This window comes from Anser cygnoides, chromosome 4 (assembly GCF_040182565.1).
Source record: "Anser cygnoides isolate HZ-2024a breed goose chromosome 4, Taihu_goose_T2T_genome, whole genome shotgun sequence".
NCBI classification, from domain to species: Eukaryota; Metazoa; Chordata; class Aves; order Anseriformes; family Anatidae; genus Anser; species Anser cygnoides.
Genome location: NC_089876.1, coordinates 24,186,035 through 24,208,236, shown reverse-complemented (window position 1 = coordinate 24,208,236; position 22,202 = coordinate 24,186,035). Strand labels below are relative to the sequence as shown.

Sequence of the window (22,202 nt, the reverse complement as noted above, 5' to 3'; positions counted from 1 at the left end):
TAGAAAGCTTAACGTCAATAGAAACTAGAGCACAGATTTACAAGGAATTTTTGGTCTGCAACAAAATGCAAATTCCTGTTTCTAAAAGTTTTTTTTTTTTTTTAACCAGAGACTCTAATAAACAGACTATTACCTACAGGATTCATCCAAAATACAGCCTACCATCTAGTAAATGAGTACTTTAATGTTTATTAATGCCATGAAAAAATGTAGAATTCAACCTGAAATTTTAATTTCAAGAAACATACTCTTGCTGTGTTTTCCCACAGAATTATGATACCATACTTCTTTAGGGCAATTCCTAACCTCTGAGGTTCTTTGGACATCTGTGAAGCTCAGAACATCTCTGTTGCATGATACATCATAAAGATTTCTTAAACATGACATGAATTGTCCCCTAAAACAGTCCAGAAACACTGCCTTATGGACTTCAGAAGTATATCAGTGTTACGTTACAATGTTATCTATGCTGTACTTCAGTTAAGTTTCATGTAATTCAAATCTGTAGAGCAGTAAAAACATTACCTCAAGATAGTTACAATGAAAGCTGATTTCAATTCCAAAATGGTATCAACATAGTAAAATACAAAAATGTGAAAATAAACAAAAAGAAACAGACTATTTTTCATTTATCAGTATAAGAAAACACTTCTGCCTTATAAACTTGAAAAGGCCTTCCCTAATAACAACAGTAAGACTGGTTTTGTTCAATAGGGAAGAAGCCTAAAGCTAAATTAACATTTCAGTTTTTTTTTTTTTTAATGTAGAAAACATCAACTGAAAAGTCAAACAGTCTGATTTTCAAAAATTTTTCAAACTGATTTTCAAGTCTGATTTTTTATTATTTGTGTTTCATAAATACAGTGGTGACATTGAGTGTACTTTTGCTATGTTTTAAAAAATCAGCATTTTAAATGGGATAATATACCTTTAAAACATAACCCATGATCAATTAGAGGATCAGGAGGGATACTGCCTTCATTTTACCTTGCAAAGCACATCTTAATACAATGATTATTCAGGTTTGTTTCCTGTGGAAGTACGTGTTTTTTCCTATTTGCAGTGGTTTCACAGCTATGCATGCAGAAACAGACCATCCCCCTGCTGTACCCAGAAATGAATTCCAAACATTCAGTCTAAAGGGTTTAACCCTTCTTCATGAAGGGTTAAACTCATGCCTTCCAAGAAACATGAACATGTCACAAGCCCACAAGCAGATACTGCTCTGCTGGATGTTATTCTCGGTAGCTTTATCAAGTACAAACAGAGATAACCACCTGCAATAATTCTTTTAGCATTATTTAAACAGTTTGTGTGGCTCTTACAAATGTCAGCCTTTTTAACTCCTCTTCAATTCTTGTATCAGGGACATGCACAGCTTTAAAAATGACGTAAGAATTAAACAGGTAAATACAAACATATAGCTAGAGATGTTTTTCTAAAGAGATACTGGTTTTGTTTGCATAGCCATTATAGTTGAGTAGATACAGAATGGCTTGCAAAAAGTACTGAAAAGTGTAGCCTGTATTCTGGTCTACATTTACTTGCTTGCTCTTTCATGTGCTTCTTAAGCATTAATCCAAATTTGCAAGCTGTGCTAATGTTACAGATATAAAAGAAAGAATCCACCAGCAACTTCTATACAAACAGGATCTTTCAATTACTTGACGTCCAACTTAAAGAAGTAAACTTGAACAGTAATTCGTATCATTAACGTGCATGATTTCTCAGATTAGGCAAATGGATCTGTCTTTTATCTGTGCAAGTGTCTTTGCTGGAGTTTGATCATGTCACCGAATGGTCTTGTTATGGGGAAAAAAAAAAAAAGAGGTGAATACAGAAGGTATATAAATACAGAAGGTATAGAAATGATAGCATGGGAAATAGGACTATGAGACAAGTACAAATTGAACTTGGACTTTTTGCTGTTTTATGAGTGGTTTTCTATACCAATGGCAGTATTTTAAATGTCAGAAATTCTGCTTGTCCTCTCCTTTTTTTTTTCTTTCTTTTTTTTTTTTTTTTTCTGCAAGACTGGCAATAATTTGAGATTCAGTAGGTTGGGTGAATTTAAACATCAAATATTTATTGAGAGGGGATCTAATTAGAAAATTAATTAGCAAGTAGAGAAGAAAATGGAAGAAAACATGCACGATTTCACTGGAAATGGATGCAAAAAGGTGACTGGGTGTGCTGGGCCTGTAGCTTGTGCTTCTCACAAGACTCCCTGCTAGGCCTGGGACTTCCCTGGGGCTTTAGGGATGCGGGAGAATCCGGCAGAGGAATAAACTCCTGGCACTTCCTGCAGGACCAGGGAAGGGGAAGAAAAAGCAGGGAGATTGTTATGGCAGGGAGGCGATGTTAGGGCCGGCTGTATCCCCTGTGGGGATACACTGCCCCTGTGTGCCTCACGCGCTTCAGCGCAAAAAAAAATAATGATTTATCTAGCGGAGGTAAACCTCGCCAGTGCAAATGGCAGGGCTAAGGAAACACCTGTTCCTCTAGACCTGCACGTACTGCAAGGCCACCATTTTGAGGTGAGCTGCCACCTCCATTAGGGAGCTGGGGTTGTTTAGTCTGGAGGAGGCTCAAGGGAGGCCTTATTGCTCTCTGCAACTGCCTGAAAGGAAGGTGTGGGGAGCTGGGGGTCGGCCTCTTCTCACAGGTAACCAGTGATAGGCCTAGAGGGAATGGCCTCAAGTTGCGCCAAGGGAGGTTCAGGTTGGAAATGAGGAGACATTTCTCCTCAGAAAGAGCAGTCAGGCACTGGGACGGGCTGCCCAGGGAGGTGGTGGAGTCACCGGCCCTGGGAGTGTTCAAGGAGAAGCTGGACGTGGTGCCTGGGGACGTGGTTTTGTGGGTGACAGTGGCGGCAGGGGGGTGGTTGGACCCGAAGATCTCGGATCCCTTCTCCACCCTAACGACCCCAGCGTTAGCTCCCGGGGCCGAGCCCTGCCGCCGCCCCGCCCTTCGCGCCTGTGACGACAGCGGCGCGCGCCGCGGTGGCGGGAGTTGGCGCGAAGCTTTGCGGGGTTCCGGGGTTAGGGGGGGCGGCGGCGGCCATGGAGCCGGAGGCGTCCCGCTGAGGAGGCAGCGCGCCGCCAGCAGCATGGTGAGACGGGGCGGGGGCTGCCCAGCCAAGGCCGCGGGCCCGGCCCGGCCCGGCCCGGCCGGCGCGGCCCTCCGCCGGCTGGGGGTGGGCACGGGAGCGTTGCGCAGATGGCGCGCGGCGGCCGGTGGGCGCCTGCCCGGCTGCGCGCGGCTGCAGCCCCGCGACCGTTGGGGCCGTTGGGGCCGTTGGCACGCGGCGCGCGCCGCCCCCCCCCCCCATCTCCTGAGGGTGCGGGGATCCCGCCGCCCTGAGGGGAAAATAGAGCCGTGCCCAGGGGAGCAGCGGCCCTGGGGTGCTCGTCCCCGGGTGGCTGTGACTGCCCTGCTTCCTCCTCCCCCCCAGAAAATGGTGGGGAAACGAGGCACAGGCCGTGTGCTCAGCCCGGGTGGGAGGCAGCCTGCCCCTGCTGCGGCTCCGCGCCCCTTTTGGTCAACGTACGTCGGGGTGTTCCTGTGTCAAAACGGGGCAGTGTTGGTACAGAAAGGGGGAAAGATAACTTGGAGATTGGAACTCGATGATAAACAACGGAGGATGCAGTCCTAAACAGGGCGTGAAGAGATTGTAAAATATAAGCTTCTATCTGTGTGTGTGTGTGTATTTGCTTTCCAAAATGTGCATACTTTACAAACTGCTGCTCGCTTATGCAGCCATTATAAGATGGTATCCCCTCGTCACCTCTTGCTCAGACACGTTTGCCTCTGCTTAGGTGGAGTCTCCGTGCAGATGTTTTACGGGCTTACCTAAAAATGCAGTTCAAAGCCAGTTTAGCTTTGGTTTTGGCCCCTTCACATAGAGTTTAACTTTTTTAAAACATCTCACACTCAATATTCAGCCATGATGGGCGATACCATATCAGCCTGCCAGCACTAAGAATCCTGAAACTAATAAACGGTGGTATTTTAGTCATCAGCCACAAACTACCCATGTTCTTTGGGAGGGTGAGGCTTCTGCTGACTACCCTGTTCCCCTGCCAACACCTTGTTAAAAAACAGCTTACTGGAAGACTTGTTTCCTCCTTTTCTACCCCCGGGTATAAAGGCACTCTCTCCCTGTGTAGTGTCTTTTTGAATGTTACACATCTCTCAATGTCTGGCACTTTCCTAGAAGAGAGGAAGGTAGCTAACATTTTGGAAAAGTATGAGTTGCCTCAGTCCATTCCCTTTTTTTTTTTTTTTTTTTTCAGTGCTGAAAAGAGGCAGAACTATCACTGTACAGCTGTGGAGATAGAGGCAAAAATACAGAGATGCTAGTTGCCTTGTCCCCAGCTCGGTGATGTGCAGTGACAGCTCAGGCTTACTGGGATTTAATATCAGACTCTTTCAAACAGGCCTTTTTCATGTACTGCCAAACATAAGTGGCCTTTGTCGGGTTGGTTCTGCAGCATCTTCTCAGCTGTGCTGAGTGGATGTGTGCGGAGTTACACAACGAACTGATCTGTGTTTGAGGGGATTTATTTTTACTCAGATTAGTTGCCTGACCCAGTTCCCATGCAGAGAACTATACTGGTACAACTGAGGGGAATGAGTGATTGGGAGCAGGGGCTCCTTGAGCTGCTTTTAGCTGAGAAAAGCAGTCATATGGATGGCTGTAGCATTAGCTGGAATGTACTCAGAACTGTGATACTGCTCTGAAAATACCGTATAGTACTTGTGCTTCAGCAGCCTGGTTTAGTGAGAGGTGTCCCTGCCCATGGAACTAGGTGATCTTTAAGGTCCCTTCCAACCCAAACCATTCTCTGATTCAGTTACCACTATTATCTTCAATTTAATATGATTAAACAAGCAGGTGTTACTGGTTTAACTCAAGTGATACTACAAATTTGATTTCAGCCAGTGCAATTTTTCTGGATGTGCCAGATATCAGAGGTGGTATTTGCAGAAAACTTGCACTGAAATAGACAGACAGTAAATACATACAAATGACTCTTTAGATGGAAGGCTCTTACAGACACTCTTTGGAGTACCTGAAGTTGTGCTACTTCCTATTGAGCTAGCTAGGTTGATAAAATTCAGTTTTCTACCTCATAATGTAGTTTTGAGATGCAAACTTAGTAATGTTATTTTGAAAAATATTCTGCTTTACTGGACGCTAGTCTTCCAAAAACACTGCCTGTTATGGTTAATGGGTTTTATGGTGTTGAGATTGTTCCAGCATCCAGGTGTTGGTCTTTGGTCTAGGATGCTTTTGAAATGCAGGAAAAAAATGTGCCAGAAAGCCAATATGGAATGCTTATGACTTTTATAACTGACTTTTTTTTTTGAATTGGGTACTTACTGAAGCCTGAAGGGTCGCCCTTACAAACTCTTTGAGCCTTTCTACTACCTAACAAATAGGTTTCATTCTACTAGCCTTATTTCTCCTCAGTAAAACTGATGTATAACAATCTTCCAAGAGAAAACTTGCAGCCTACCATGATTAATTTCAGTTGTCTACTGCTACTGCATAAGATTGAGGATTTGAAACAATAGTCAGAGCTGGCAAGACCTAGCCTGCATAGCCGTTACTGAGGTCGTACCGCTGCGCAGACAGCTCGGCAGGAAGCAGTGCACCTGAACACAGCTTTTCAGGCTGTCCAGACGCTATGCATGAGCTACCCCCCTAATTTAGTGAGAGTGATCAGAAATAGCGCCTTATCTGGGGCTGTGGCTAGGTCTCTGCGACATTTGGTGTCAAGATGTGGATCAGAATCCTTGGTTTAGTAGCATTGGTTTAAAAGATGCCTCTAAACTGAAGTGCTCGGTAGTAATTTCATCATATGTATTTTCAGATCTGACTGGTACAGACCAGAGTAAAAAACTCTCAACCCTCCCTCTTACTTGGGTGAAACTGCTCAAAGTTACACTTAGCGTTGCTGTTGCTGAAGCTCCCGTGAGGAGCCAGAGTAATACAGTCCCAGCTCTTTAATTCCAGTCCCGTGGGGATCACCTGGGACAGCCATGCTGGTGAATGTGTCTCCAGAGATACATATATTGCTTCATTTCTGCAGTTGGTTGTGCAGTGAATTAATTATTCATCTGGCTTCTCTTAATAAATAGCAAAAAAAAAAAAATCTTTCTCTTTTGAGTCTCAGATAAAAGCATCTGTGAAAGATAACTTTCTTGTTGTACTGTGACGTACTTGTCTCCCAAGCAATTCTGAATTCACAATCTGTTACCGTCCAGCGGTGTCTAACAAGGTTACCTAGAGTAGGCTGGCTGAAGAAGATTGGAGAATGTATAACTCTGAAGATTGAAGAAGACTGTACATAGTTGCTGAATTTCCTTTGTAGCTTAGGGCTGTGTAGTTTAGTCGCTCCTAAGTAGATTGTGACCAGGGGAAATGAAAATTTATTACCCGTACAGAATCTTCTACTCAAAAATGTCTAGGTGGCTTCTGTGCTGTTATATTTACAGTATTTTTGAAAAAAAACAACAACAACTAAACACAAACACGTAATGATAAAAAAAAAGAGTTGCAATTTCTTGAGGACTGAGGTGTAATTTGCAGCAAGAGAGTAGACTGTAGTGTTAGCACAGGGAGGCGATTTTGGACTCTAGATGCTGTCTCACAACAGTATTTTCAAGGAATAAGTAGCAATTTAATGGTGATTTCTTGATGGTTAGAAGATACTGCTTTGAGTAAAAAAAAAAAAAGTGATCTGATGAGGCAGAAAAGAATAATTTACGTGGTATAATTTGGGCTTTAGCAGTTGAGGAACTGGGATTAAAATAGTGGAAGTAGCTGGGTCTTTGGCCAATTGTCAGGGCAATTTCATGTATTTTGTTTATTAAATCTGCATTTAATAACCCAGGATACAGTAGTATTGTCTTATAGCAGTACCTAAAAAATATCAAGTATTACTGCATATAATGCTAGCAGGGCAGCTCATTTACTAGTTAAGAGTTTTTTGTTAAATTACTGAAACAAATAGAGAGTTACTGTTGATTTAAAATTAATTGTTCTCCAAATATTTTAAGCTTAAAGTAACATTATCACTATAAAAAATAGAAATAGTGTTGCAGTATTTAAATCATTTTACTATGTAAAAGATCTAATGAGAAGTGTTGCCTGTGTTACCTTATGACTAAGAAGTCAGTGATGATGATTGAGTGATCTAGTCCATGAATCTATTTTGTAACTTTTTACATAGGTGCTTTCCTCAGACGTTTTGAATACAGGTATCTGCAGTTACAATTTCAGAGTTGTATAGTACTGCGTTTATATTGTAGGAGTACATGCAAAATAGCTAAGTGATGAAAATTTATGCCTCGAGGCATGAATTCGATAGACAGAAGCGTGTGTAGTCTCACTGCTTCTCAGTTCTTCATTTGCTGAATCAGTAACATTTTATGCAGGTAAAATGTAAACAATCCTTTTTTTTTCCAGGAAATAATACTTCTGAGTCTAGAAAATTGTTTTAAGCTAAATATACTAAATAAATCTATATGTGTCCCATACTTTGTTCGTGCTTTCAAGTCATGTATTCCCTTGGTTTTAGCCCTATAAGCTTTGATAATCCAAATCCAAACCATCACAGGACTGATAAGAGAAAAGGAGCCTGATACACACATAATCGTCGGTCATGGTTTTATGGAGATTTTAAATAAGATTTTCTTAACAATTTACTACTTTACCCCTAGATCCTATAAGAAGGAAGCACAACCCAGATGTGTGATAGCTCTCACTCTCTGATGGGGAGTAGCTGCCAGCTGGGTAGAGTATGGCCCTGAGCCACACCCCTTACCTGCCATATATTTAGGCCATACCAGAAACTTTCTGTCTTTCTTTACAATGGCAGCTACCCCTGGGGGTAGTGGTACCACAGAGGTACAATTTTTGTGTTTGTTTTTTAATGGAGCTGTAATATTAGGTTTTTAAACAGATTGGTGTTTGTGTGTAGGCTAGTGCATGTTGTAATTGAAGCTTCAGCTACTAATCTTACTTATTTAGGAAGCTTTTTATAGTTGTACTCTGGTAAGATAACAAAACAAGGTTACAAAACCGACCTTTCTGGAGCTCTTTGTATTATATTCTTAATGTATTTTTTCTCAATTTATTTCTTGCTGGCTAATTCTCTTAGTGAGATCAGATTTACTGACCTAAATTTATAAAAAGGTGGAGGATGCAGTAAGTCCCACTAATTGACTGCTTTCTAGATCTTGGTGCTTTTTTCCTGTTTACATCGTATGCTACTTCCTACCTGAGTTGGTCATTTCAACAATAAAAACACTGAGCTAGGTTTGTGATAACTAATTGAGGAAAAAAATCTAGTTAGACATCTGTTTGAAGTTACTGTATGCCATTGCTAGTGGAAGTTTTCAATTGTATATTGCTGAAGAATTTGGTAGAAGGGGAAAATAAACTTTTTTTCATGATTCAGACACAAGAGAAAGGTTGTGCAGTATCTGAGCAGCTGTTTTTAACTAGCTGGTCTTTGTTGTCTTAATTTTAAACAAAACTTGTAGATCAACAAGTATTGTAACAGGAGTTGCTGAGAGAGTATCTTTCTTTTAAACACACTGCTGTTTTGCAGCTTGAAACTTCTAAGAGTTATTTGTATTTAAAAACTTACGAAAGTAATTTTCCTTTTAATAGGATATCCGGAAATTCTTTGGTGTTGTACCCCCTGGGAAGCGACAAGAATGCGAGAATGTGAAAAAGAGTGACAAAATAAAAAATGGGGAAGGAGACTCGAGTGGGAAAAAGAGGGGAAAAGAGACTAAGGTTAGTTTTGCTTTTCTTATTTGTAAAGTGCTTGGTTTCTCTGATATGCAATTGTTTGTATCTTTTTTTTAAAGTCATAATTCTTCTCAGATACTTAAAAAACAATGTGGTATGTCAGTTTTTTTATTGGTATGGCTGTAAACTTGCTTAATGCTTACTTCTAGCAGCAAAACTTTGTGGGTGATGAAGGGGGAATGACTAATTTTCAAAATATTTGGATTGTAGGAAAAAGGAAAGGTAGGTAGAAGTTAAGATGGTCAGGTGCTAATGTAGGAGCAATCTGATGTATTTGAAGTTATTTTAGGTATGGCCTGTAGTTCTCTAAGCAGTTCTCTTATTTTTTGATTAAGGCTGATGCTTATGCACAGTAGATGTATTGTAAAGATTTCATACTGTCCAGTCAGGTAAATGTCTGTGGGAAGATGCTCTCTGACTGTTTTTTTTTTTTTTTAAACACCTGTGAGGGAGGCATTAACATTACCTTTCTTGGAGGGGACACTTAGGCAAACTTGTTGCAAAGACCGAATATTGTAAAATGACAAGTTAAATAAGGGTGTGCTCTAGATTCACAGTACTTTTCATGTTATTCATCTGAACTGTTATAAAACAGAAAGGAGTGGCTTTAGAGGGCTTTAAAATCACTTAGAGGGAGGAAAGATTGCTAATGGGATTGCTTAATCTGAAGCATCAAAATCAAGAAGTAAGGTGGCCTTTTAAAAAACAAAAAGAAGTGTAGTGCGTGTGCATATAATTTCAGTGCTTCAATGTGAATATAAAGGGCCATTCAGTGGAATGGAAAGACATCACAGTTACATTGTGAGCTGTTATTTTTACTTTGCACTTCTCCAATTACATCAAGAATTTTACAAGCTTCAGGTTAGAATTGGATGCAAATCATAAAGCATATACAGTTATGTTTATCTAGGATTACATTTTTCAAAGCATTTACAGCTGCGTGTGACTACCAAAACAGCATAACCAATAGTTTTTTTATTTTGCCAAGGACCATCCTTTCTTTCTGTGCAGCTTGTGATTTTCCTAAATACCTAAAACATCTCAGTGGTTTTTTGTTTGTTTGTTTTTTTATAATAATAAAAATAAATCCTTAAGGTGAGTTAATACTAGCTACTGCCAGATAAAACATGTTTGTCCACTGTGACAATTGGTGCAGTGTGTTAGGTAGTTGCACTGTCTAACCAGTGAGAAGAGAAGGTGCAAGCAACTAGGATGCTGAATAGGAAATCAGTCTAGCTTCATCTGTTGTGTATGGTGCTTTTTTTCCTCCTTCTCTTTTTCAATCAGCTGTTACTCTGAAGTTATGTCAAATTATGGTGGTTATGGCTGAGCCGTGTCCAGAATAGAACCAAGAGCGTACTGGCTGAATTCCTTAGAAGTAGTGTATTGGCCTGTACCACCTTTGTTTCGGGTGGGACCGTGCAGTTTCTTTTTTTGTATTAAAACTTGGAACTTTGAAAATCTGTTTGATTTACTTTAATTGGCATTAAACCTGAATACTAATTCTCAAAATAATCATCTGCTGTTTACATGGATCACGGTGAGCTTTGCTAGTGCACTTTGTTCCTTGTTTCTTCTCCCCTGCCCCTCTTCTCCCATTCATGAGTTAGAAAAAAGCTGTTCTCAACTGTAATAAATAAATAATTTCTGTTAGGATTTGTTTGAAACTTCCAACTTTTACTCAGTTAAATTTAGGACTCATTTACTGGTTGAACTAATAGGCTGTTACTCTTAGGTGAAGAATTCCCCCAGTGAAGATGTTCCCAAACAAAAGCAGACATACAAGAAAAAAAGAATCATCTATGATTCAGGTAATGTTTGCAGTGGTTTCAGAATGCTCCTTTGTGTCTTTGCATAAACGTTCAAGGTGGATTAGGTAAATGTACATCTGAAAGAAAGCTGTGCTTGGTTTATTTGTTGTTGTCTTCGATAAATGCAATATTAAAACCACTTTATATGCCACCCTTCTAGAAGAGGGGGAGATCTTTGAATGCACCGGTAATTTTTATTACTTCATACTAATTATTGTTGGATATTTAAAATGATTGTTGGATAGTTAAAGTGATTCTTAATAGTGCAGTGTGTACCGTGCATGTAATATACAGTGCACGCTATATACTATATACAGTAATTTTTAACGAAGCTTCTGTTTAAAAAAGTAAAATAAAAACTAGTCCAGACAGCCAATTCTATCAAAATTCCAGAACTTTTTGATTACAAAGATGTATATAAAATGTGGGGAGTTTCAGGCTCGCTGCTGTGTTAGGGATAAATAACATCCAACTTTGGGTACAGGAAGCTGACTGTGTACTGTAACATCACAATTACAGACAATGCATGAGCAGCATAATACAGGAGACTATTTTAAAAGAGTAACATATATTGATACATGCCTTTCTCTATTAGAAATCTTGTAAATGTTAATCCCATAGTTGTAAATTTACCATGTGGAACACCCACAATACTGTTTAAAGCACTCATCAAATATTCTAAAATACTGTTTGGAATATAATATTAAGGAAAACACCTTTTATAGTGCTTGTATTTTAAAAAAAATCACAAAAAAGCCACTTACCTGTCAAGTTAGTTAAATTAAACTAGGAATTTCAAGCTTTTAAATTATTCTCAGTTGTTAGGTGATTTAATTCCTCTTTTGTTGGATTCTAAGTTTTGAATAGCTGTGAAACTGAAAAGATAGCAGGAGTTTGTACAATTCTTGACTTCTACTGAAGCCTTTAGCTTGAATTTTTAGTGACTTAATAGAAGATTGCTTCTTTTGTATAAGAAAAAGGATGACAGACATCTGTCAGATTGATGCTATTATAAACAGGAGAAATTGTTCAAATCTTCAGATAAACTGTTTTTAAAACAGTTCGTTTTGCTGTGGGGAATTGCAGTGGAAATATTTCTGCATTTAGATTTGGAGTACAAAAGTAATAAATAATTCAACTGCTACCTTTAAAATATTTGTACACCTCCGCTTTAGTGCTGTTATCATCTGGAGGTTTTGTTACTTCTAGCCCATTAGCAGTTGGAAAAGAAAAAGAGAAATACTCTAAGTACATAATGATGGAGAAGGTTTTTAGGGACTGAAGTCAACTGATGATACAAAATTTATACACATGTTTATATGTATTGTAATTTTAATTAAGATATATATTAGGTTTTAGCATGGAAAAAGGTAGGCTCTGAAGAGTGGCTATCTGTTACATGTTAGTTGTCTCAGCTTCTTCAGCTAGTCCTGCATACTTATTTGGGTATTGGCATATATAATCTTCAGTGGTGTAAGTTTGTCCTCTTGACAGCTTTTGGGATGTAGAGAATGTTGAGGAGAGTGGCGGTCTACCAGTGCTCTCCTGAAAAATCAGGGAGTAGAACCCCAGTGATACACTCCCCCCATGGCAGCGGGGTTGGAATTAGATGATCTTTAAGGTCCCTCCCAACCCAAACCATTCAATGATTCTACTCTAGCCTGATGTTAGCTTTTGCAGTAGATGTTGTGGAATACACCAACATAATATATAAGTTTAATCAGGCTAATGAATCTATGTTAAAAGTTTGTTGTTGTGGGGGTGTTTGTTTTTTTTCTTTTAAAAATAATCTGATGTGGTAATCTGCCAATTATACTAATTTTTGGAAAGGCTTTTACACAGATGTAGCAGTTCTTAAACATGTAACCGTATTTCATTTTACTTAAAACAAACAAACAAAAAAAAAAAAAACAAAAAACCAAACTACTGGCTAGACTGAGTTCTCTACAAATTTTGATTTAGCCATGTACATGCTAGAGTAAATGATGGCTCGAATATTAGCTGATGGAGAAAAATGAAGCTGTGCTTTGACCTTCTACGTAATATTTTTTTCTCAGCTGGTTGTATGTGAACATGTTAACTGATGTTATAAGATTTGTTACTTAAAGTATGTATTGTATATGGAGGAAATCTACATTTGTGCTGTGGTCAAAATACAGATTCAGAAGAGGAGGTGCAGTCAGTGAAAAAGTCCAAGAAGCCATCAGAGAAAAAAGCAGCCACTCCAAAACTTGGTAAAGTTCTAAAGCAGCATCCTGTTGTTTATGTTTCAGAGACAGGTAATGGAAGTGCGTCGTATGTTCAGCTGTAGTGGGGTGGATTGTGTTACAGATGGGATGCATTGTTTGACTGATGTACTCTTAAATACATCTATAAGACCTAATATGGAGGACAAAAAATTATATTCTCCCTAAGCTAAAGCACTTTAGAAGTTAGTCTCCAATGTTGTAAAGAGCAGGGTAAAACTGAGGTGATGTTGGGTAGTGGCTTAGTTGATTTAATTAGGCATATAACTTCATGAGATAACACTTCTTCTGTTTGAGTATTTCATAGATTTAGGGAAAGCAGTTAAGTACAGGATGTCTTTTTAATATAGTTAAGCGACTCACTAGCACATTTTGTGAAATGATTACCATACATAGGTCTGAAAACCTGGATTTTTTAAACTTGGTATATGATTTTTCCCTGTCTTTAACCTTTGCCTTTAACCAATATATTGGTGACTGAAAAAAAAAACAACCACCACTTTTTTGTTTTATTTCCTTGACAGCATAAGACCTTTTTTAACATTATTTGTCTATTAGCCTTTTAGGAAGAACAGTAATTGGAAAAAACAATGGTAATGAACTTGTATATACCATACTTCTCAGTCTTGCATTTCAGCTTTCTAAATGATGGTTTTTGCTTTTTGTAAAGAGGAGTGGATATAATTAATCACTCTTGATCATTTTGGGGTATTCTGTAGTCTTCTGAAAAGAATCATGAAAGTGATTAACTGTTATATTCTAAGCAGTTTTGCCTAGAACTAGCCTCCTCTTTAGAAGCTGTATAGTTCAGCCAAAACCACAATCTTAATTCAAGCTATAAATACACTTCACTGGAACAAATAAGAGCAAATTCTGTCAGTTTGAAGATTATTGTGCATTAATTTGTTGTGGTGGTTATTTGCATGGTTGTGGTTCCTTAGTATCACTTTTCAGTGTTGCTTTTTGTGTGATCCCTGATATTTGTGCTCTCGGGGAGAGTCTTGTTAGATTGCAAACTTGAAGGAGACATTCATCTGCTGTTATGGAACCTGTATCCTGCAGAATCCTCATTGAAGAGGTTTCCTTCTCAGCGCCAAAACAAAATACTGATAGTGATTTTTTCTTCCTTCAGGTTTTCCTAGTTTTATCATGAAGCAGTTTTGTTTATAATTATTTACTTCATATCATGCATTTTCCTCTATTAAATTGGAGATGTTATGAGAAGTTGTATTGGTATTAGTTGACTGGCAAACATCAGTTTATGCAGGCTTGTGTCTCACTTGTGAATTGAGCGTTCTTAAAGGTATGCCACCAACATAGATGAAAATACAGTTTTTGTGAAAATTGATCTGTGGAAGAAAATAAACAAGTCTTCTAGTATTCACGTAACATTTCAGTACTTCTTGAATATGAACTTTACTTCTTTTGGCATCTGCAGACACTTGGCTGAATATGTGTTCATGTGTGTTGTCATGTGAAGACTGGTTTTTTTTTTTTTGAGAGCATTTGAAATATGTGCAAGTATCCTTGCAGCTTCAGGGTGTGCTTTTACTAGTAGTAGTTCTCCCATTCTGTTTTAACTAAGAGAGCTGTTAGTAGCATATAAGCAAAGATTAAGGTTATATGCAGGCAGAAAGAATTCACGTTCTAAGATTCTGACAGTAGGATGAATTATATTCATGACTTACTGAATAGCATAGATTGGAAACATATCAAATTTGACTGAAGTTCACTTTATAAGATAGAAAATAGTGTTTTACTTTTTTGATACATTGTTTCGAGCTGAGAGCTACCCAAGTAAAATGTTGTCTTGTTAGGTTTGTTCTTTTCAGACAGATTTGCTTTTAAAAAGTGATTTTATTTATTTATTTTTCTGGACTGGGTCTATGGTAACTTCATGTTAATTTGTTGTAATGCAGATAAACTGAGGTATTTGATACCAAACACCAGTTACTGTACTCAGATCACCAGTGTAACACCAGCTGTAGAATCTCCTCTGAGTTGCCCACTGGGTGGGCACATTTTGGTCACAGAGATGTTTCTTACATTTGTGATGCATCTGCCCACTTCTTACTGCTTTACTTTACTTTACTTACTTTATCCAGTCTGAGTTTAGCTGAGGCTTTAAATATCAGGTCTTACACATTTGTCTCATAGTGTAGTTTTTTACTAGTTGCAGTACTTCCTTGGTATATATTCTTAGAAACTGTGATCAAATTTAAGGCCTATGCAGACTTGAATAAATTTATATACCTTGTATAAAACATGTTTCTCTAAGTGTTAGATTGCCAATTCTTCTGGTATCACTCTTTGAGTTTTAGAACGCATAACTTGGAAAAGTGGACACCGTCCCTGGGTTTGGTATCTCTTTTGTTAAGATAATTGCTGAATATAAACATTGCCTCCCTAATCCTTCCTTGTGTTTTTAAAACAAAAAAGTATTGTTTGCTGCTGTGTCCAATTAGAGGCATGACTGAGTTGGCTTCCTCCCCAGCCTTTTTGTTTCTCCAGGCTCTCTTCACAATCATGGTTTCTGAGATGGATTGTAATTATTTTATTTGTCCTAGGTATTTGACCTGGCGTTTAGCTGTAACATGTCACATACTGAGATGAGCCCAATTTAATAAACTATCCTGAACACTTTATCTATCTTATATGTCCATATCTGTTTCTCAAAACTTAATTTCTTTTGACAGTTTTGCCAACAACTCTTTCCTAATTAATTATAAATAATATTTAATAGCATTGATGCCAGAGTAGATAAAAGATCAGATTCCTGAGGAATAAATGGTAGCTATTTAGCTTTATTACACAATTCTAGGTGGTGTAATCGAGCTTTTCTTCATAGGGATACCATGGGAATGCTGGTCAAGGTTATTAGTGAAATCCCTGAAAACTGCGGCTCAAGGTTACTGTTATCTAAAGAGCCTTAAGTACACACAGGTGACTTATAGTCTGTGACTAAAACAATGCTTTTATAATCTTGAGATTTAACACTTGACTTTCATTTATATTTAATCCATATAAATTGTTTCTTCAGCATATTGGAGCTGGGGAGAGGTTGTCTCAAGTGAGTGTGAGACTGCTATTAGCTTGGGCTAAACACATTTTATAAGAATAGGAATATAGAGAAGATACTAATGACACTGTAGGAATTTGTCCTTTTCTTGTTTTTAGTGTTACGCAGTTGAAAACTCAGATCAAGAATAGTGTCGTTGGACTTGCCCCAAAGTCAGTATCGTTCTCCAGGGCTATATCCTCAGAAATGTTTGAAAAAGTCTTTTGACATCAAGTAGTCGGTAGGAGCTTGGTAGTCAATTGTCTCAACCCATTTTTGAATCTGATTTGAAACCTCCTGTGATTACTTGAACTTTATTTCAGCTCTCCTTTATGGCTTAGTGGGATACAGTTTTCTTGAAGATTATTGTGGGAATTACTTTTTGGTTTGTCTAAGAGTAGATTTATTAGCTTGAAAAGTATGTAGTTTTTATCAAAAAAAAAAAAGACAAAGTAAAGCAAAAGTGGTTTCTCTCTGTGGTTATGTAAGTAATACTTTGTTATTGAAATATTTAATTTAAAGAATTATCTAGTTTACTGATGGCCAGAGTAGAAGCCATTTTAGCAGGTAACAAGGGAAAAAGAAAAGCCTGCCTTGTGATAGAAGAGTCTGGCAGATTGGGAAAAACCCAAATGTTTGTTGTACTTGTTAAACAGTCGAACAAAGTGTTATTTTAATGAAGTATGGAACCTTGAGTTTTGTTTGTGGGAGATGACCTGCTGTTGTGATGCATTGAGCCTGGTCTCGTTTCATCATAAGTGGCTGTTTGACAGGAACTGGGACTTGAATTGCTTTTAGTGAACACTTGATCTTTCATATATGTTGTGTAGCAGTAATTATGTCTATGTAGGAATTGCCTTAACAGTCTGAATATTGCAAAATGTAACTTTAAAAGAAATTAGCCTTGTTCTAGGTGGTAGGCTGAATTATTTATAAAGCTAGGAAAAGTGAAGGTGGTAGAAAGCGCGTAGGATTGTAGGTTACTGGAAAGCCGTTCCTTGAGGGCTTAGAATACAGGGCAAGAAGAATAGCTTGTGAATGTGCAGGCTGAATATCACTGCTTTTAATATAGAGAATATGAAAAGGAAAAATCAGGAAGAGTTGGATAACTGCTAGTGACCAAAGAAGCCCTCAAGTCCAAGCACTGTTTCAAGTTAGCAGCAGATTGTCAGTGAATAAGCACGTCTCACATTGAACTATCTAATAGGGGAGTAAAAAATTGTCACTTTTACTTTCTGGGCAATATTGGCACAGTATATGCTTACAGAAGTAGCTATGCTCGTGGAAAACAGCTCTTCATGTAGCAGCTTTCCTTTAAAATGCTTTTTGAAAGGTCAGTTGAGAGTATGCAGTTGAACCTCAAGGGAGTTTGTCTTAAAATGCACTTTGTGGAAGGAGTTACGAGTTCTGGCAGAAATGCTATGAAGAATCAAGAACTGGTGTTGCAGAGGGCAATGTTAGAAGGTACTTAAGAGCAAGCCCTACAGAAATGTACTTCATTAGGTGCCAAGGTGCGCTCTTTACTCCTGATAACTTGTCTCTGTGCCTAATTTCTCCTTGCATAAATTTAGGAAAACCAGCAGTACATTGTAAGGGTCCTGTAATAACTGCACTCAGAAGTGGTGAGAACAGCATTTATTCAACCAATTAATGTCTGTTCTCCTTTTCACCTCTAGTATGACTCATGAATCCAGTTGCAGCTTAGGCAGGTTATTTTTCACTTAATAAAATACTTCACCAGATTGTAATGGTTTTTGACCTGTAAGTAAAAACAAATCACTTTTTTTTTCAGGCTGTGTGTCATGTACAGGACAGCACACTTTTAAGCTAGAACCTAGGAGCATATTTGGGAGTAAAATTTCATAAATATGGACTCTTGCAGGTTAATTCTGTTTACAAAGTAACTGCCATTTGAAAAAAACATTATTTACTACATCACTGATTAGTACACTGTTACTGTAGGTACTTGAGTGGCATGGATACAGGTAATTTATTTGCAGGTACCTTCGCTTTTTATTTTTCACTTCGAGGGTTATGGTACGGAGTTTATATATATATATTTTTTTTGGTATAGATATCACATGGCACACCTATTGTGTTAAAATTTTCTTGGTAATTATTCACTAGTTAAAAATTTAAGATGTAGGAGAGTATTTTTACAGCCTTATTGCAGGTTTTTAATTATTTTCAAAAGCATGTGAAAAGAGACTGGAAAGTTTTGTATTTAACCGGATAAAAGTTTTTGGAAGAAAAATTAGAATTTCAGAAGTTCTTACAGTTCACGTTGTTTGCTGTAGATCCTCTCCTTTTAATTTTCTTCAATGCTTACACAAATAACCTCATGGTATTTCTGAGAAAAGGTCATTTTAGCTATTCAGTATATTGTATTTGAACGATAACATTGGGCAGGTGAAGTTCCCTAGTTCCCATTCTCCTGTATGAACTTCCCGTGACTGTAACACTTCCTTCAGATTCTCATGGGCTTGAGGAAAGCATAGCACTTGTTGAAAATTTTCTCCTTTGGATCTTCTGATAGAGCAATTAAATAGGGGCTTTTTTCAGTTCCTTTGTAGTGTATATGCATTTGTTGTTTCTTTTGCAGCGATTATTAGTGTGCTGAGTGCTAGTAAAGTTTTCTGGAGTTATGCTGTTAGGCACTAAAGTTACAGTTTTTCTGTGGATAAAGTTATTTTTAAGGCATATTGTTTTAAAAAAAGCAAACTAGGAAAATTTCTTTCAGAATTCGTAGCATCTCTTAGAATGGGTGTATGGTTTTCTGCTTTACCTGTTCCCATTGGAATAAAGCAATATTCATCATGAAATCAGTGTGTTAAGAAAACTACCAAGCCTGTTTTATTTAGACTAATAATAAAAGGGAACTTTCTTGACCTCAGATGCAGATCCTTTAAAAAAAAAAATCCACCTAGTCATTAAGATGTAGTTATTGTTAAAACAGTCTGGAGTTGCAATTTAAAATAGAAGAACACTTCTTATGCAGTAACGTTTTACCTCTCTTAAGCTGTGGTCTCACATGGCATAGGTTTTTTAAATAAAATTTTTCATAACACTGTCAGGTTGTTTAGTTTTGCATTTAAGATATAGTATTGCAGTTCAGTTTTCTTGCATTGTTATCTTAAAAATCTCAGTGTAAAGGTTTCTTCTGATGACTTGTTCATTTTTGAGGTAAAGGCTTTGAGTTTTTTTCTGAAAGCTCTTTTAAAGAGGAATGATGCTCTGTCTTGACTGCACTTAGACTTATCAAGCAGCCAGTTAGCGGTCTGCTCAACAGATGAAGTGTAAAGACTTAAATCTCTGAAATAGTGCATCATTTGCCCATTACATTTGTAAGTTGCTCTTTAAAAAACAAACAAACAAAAAACACACACCAAACTCTATCCACCTGAGTAACCCTCAACCAAAGTAAAAATACTTTATTTGTTGGTTTGTGTTCTCTGCTGAAACTGGTACCAGCATATGAGCTGCCTTGTTTTGCTTATTATTCATAAGTTGCCTGAAGCTTTTGTTATAGTTCATATTGACTGCCCCATTCTAAATAAATTGACTTAAATATGAATGTGATGTTTTGATGTCACTTAGCAAGTTCATTCTTTAGAGTAGGGGCTTGTCAATAGTGGCTTCAGAGTAGCAGCTTTATTAGTAGCTTTATTAGCTGAAGACGTTGCTGCTTTGCTCTGACCATTCCTTTCTTCTTGGTGGAGATGTCCCTTTCCTCCTTTCAGGTATTTTTACTGAGCTACTTAAGTAGTGAGTTTGACTTTACTCAGTTATTTTGCTGGATTAGTTTAAAAGTGTTTCTTGGTAGACTGTTTCATTTTATCTAAAGTGGATCAGTGTGACCTGAGTAGCTCAGTAAGTTGAGCTGCCTGAGCTGCAGCTGGGGGAAAAAAAAAAAAAAAAAGAAAGAAAGAAACAAACAAAAAAACACTAAACAAACATTTATACTTGCCAGGATTTTTTCAAGGTTCCTCCCCTACCTTGTTTTTTTCTTTGACAGTGCTGAATATTCCTGTCATGCAGATAACTTTAGACAATGAAGCAGAAGAGGGAGTTTGATTGCATGGTGGGGATTCATATCTGCTTTTGGGAAATAAAGCTGCTATTATGGTGAAACTAACCAGTTCAAGTGAATGAACTGGAATAAACTCTGTAATAAACTGGAATTTTATATGGCAGGTATGATTATTTAATTGGAAAAGTTGCAATAATTGGTGGTTTTGCAGATCATTTATGATGATAGTTTATTTCAGCTTAAATATATTCAGCCTTCTGATATATTGTAGTGCCACCGAAGTGCCTTTCTAAAGATTAAAAAAAATAAATATATAAATATACATATTTGACTATGAATTTCATTTGGCACATGCTGGACAAAAGACTTCATACAGCTATGTGGTTTGGCACTGAAGTGTCCAGTTACAATTAGACATGGCAGTTACTGCATTAAAGTTTGGGGATCCCAAACCACTTTCCCTTAGTGAAAAATGTGACAGACAAATTCTTGAAATTATCTCTGATAATTGGAAAAGCCAAAGAGATGTAAGTTGATTTCAGAGGAGTAAAACTTGTATGGTTCTGGTAGGCTTTGTATTTTTATAACAGGATGCGACCTTGACATGTGGATATAGGCAGAGTGCTAACAATTGTGGTTTAAAGTGCATGTTTGTAGTACATCTGAAATCAATGAGCTTGTTGAGAAATGACATTAAAAACCTAAATGACTACACAGGCCAGTTTTTAAAAGGTAGGTTGCAACTACTGTGTTTTTAGAGCAGGAAGACAATAGGAAAAAACACTTCACCAGTCGTACATAGCATCTGTTTAATTCGTTTTGAAAAGAGTTATACTTCATGAGCTCAAATACAGTTGTTGGCTTTTTTTTTTTTGAGGAGTGGTGGTTATCTTGCAGTTTTTAAAGACTTACTTTAAGCAAAAGATGAATACAAAACATGTAGACCTAACAAGTATTGGGACTGTTAAGTACTGATAAATGCGTACTAACATAATGAAAGCCTGATGCAATGACTTCTCTTCATACAAGCACTATTTCCTCCACCTTAAACTTCAGTTTGGACAGTAGTACCTACTGCAAATTAGGGCAGGAGCTGCCTGAAGTACTTCTGCAAATGTGTGACACTAAAAATTATCAATGTCCAGGATATTGTCGTCTTGTACAAGTAGTGTAGGGTTAGTGACTTTTGGATAGGATACAGTCCTCTAGCTCCATGTGGAAGTCCTTTATATGGTAGTCTGCAAACATTTACTGGTTTAGCGTATGTTTATCCTGATAAGTACTAGTTACTGTTAACATCTGGTTGCACTGCTTATGTTTGGAGTTGGTTTTAGAACATCCTGGAGGTTGTCTCTGCCTGGAAATATTTAGCATTCTAAACAGGATAGGAACCAGGGAATTATACACTCTACTGATGAGGAGCTCAACAGTACAGCAGGATCAAATGGAGATGAATAAATACGCGGTTCAGAAGGCCACAGGGTACCATCCTGTGCTGCTTGTCACCATTGTCACTCCCTGCAGTAGGTCGCTACCTTTTCAGATTGGCTGAGGCCATTCCTGAACCCAAGTCTTTTAAGTGAGCTGAATTTAATGAAATGCGTAAAACATCCTAGATAATTTTTGCTAGAGTAGGGTTAGGGAACAACCACGTGTGTTGCTCTGTAATCAGCAGGTGAGAGCCAGTCGAGGAAGGACAGGGACAGGAAAGAGGAAGAGCAATAACAAACAGTTGCAGGTGGGCTGCGGGCATTAGTTTATTAACCTAGTTGTGCTGCTACTAGAGCAGCCTGTAAAACAGAGCCAGATGTGCTCAAGTGTCACAGAATAGTTCCCAAACCCCTCAGGATTTAACAGTTGTTTGTTGCTAGGGAAGCTTGTTCTTGGAAATTACCTGGCATAATGGGGCTCGGCTTCATGTGTAAGGCTTGCATCCAAACTAATTGAAAGCAATCTCCTGGCTGTCACGCCTGTCTGTTCCATTAATCACATGAGTATCTTGCTCTTTTGTCACATCTACTTAATTTCCAGAAACCTTGACCAGAAGACGTGCTGTTGGCTTGCATTTGCAAGTCTTCAGAGCTGGGAGGGCGAGGGTGGGGGGAATGACAACACCACGGATGTGTATTTTCTGGGTACTTGTTCCTTGTATAGCACACAAGAAATGTGTGGATGTAAACAGCAAATAGGATTCTGAGAATAGTCGTGTTCTGTTATACAAAGATTT

The 22,202-nt window shown here is 38.0% G+C and overlaps 1 protein-coding gene across 4 annotated transcripts in view; it reads left to right on the top strand.

Annotated features, from left to right (window-relative positions):
* The first annotated feature begins 2,713 nt into the window (after positions 1 to 2,713).
* Positions 2,714 to 22,202, top strand: part of RFC1 (replication factor C subunit 1) — a 40,857-nt gene continuing 21,368 nt past the window's right edge. Inside the window, exons 1-4 of one of the 4 annotated variants that reach the window (XM_048072862.2) lie at positions 2,714 to 3,112; positions 8,687 to 8,815; positions 10,566 to 10,641; positions 12,801 to 12,875. In XM_048072862.2, the coding sequence (XP_047928819.2) occupies positions 2,729 to 3,112; positions 8,687 to 8,815; positions 10,566 to 10,641; positions 12,801 to 12,875 (664 nt within the window). In that variant the 5' untranslated portion in view covers positions 2,714 to 2,728. Of the gene's footprint in view, positions 3,113 to 7,806; positions 7,919 to 8,686; positions 8,816 to 10,565; positions 10,642 to 12,800; positions 12,921 to 22,202 lie in introns of those variants that run through there. The other 3 variants (XM_048072861.2, XM_013186003.3, XM_048072864.2) reach the window with 3 other exon arrangements.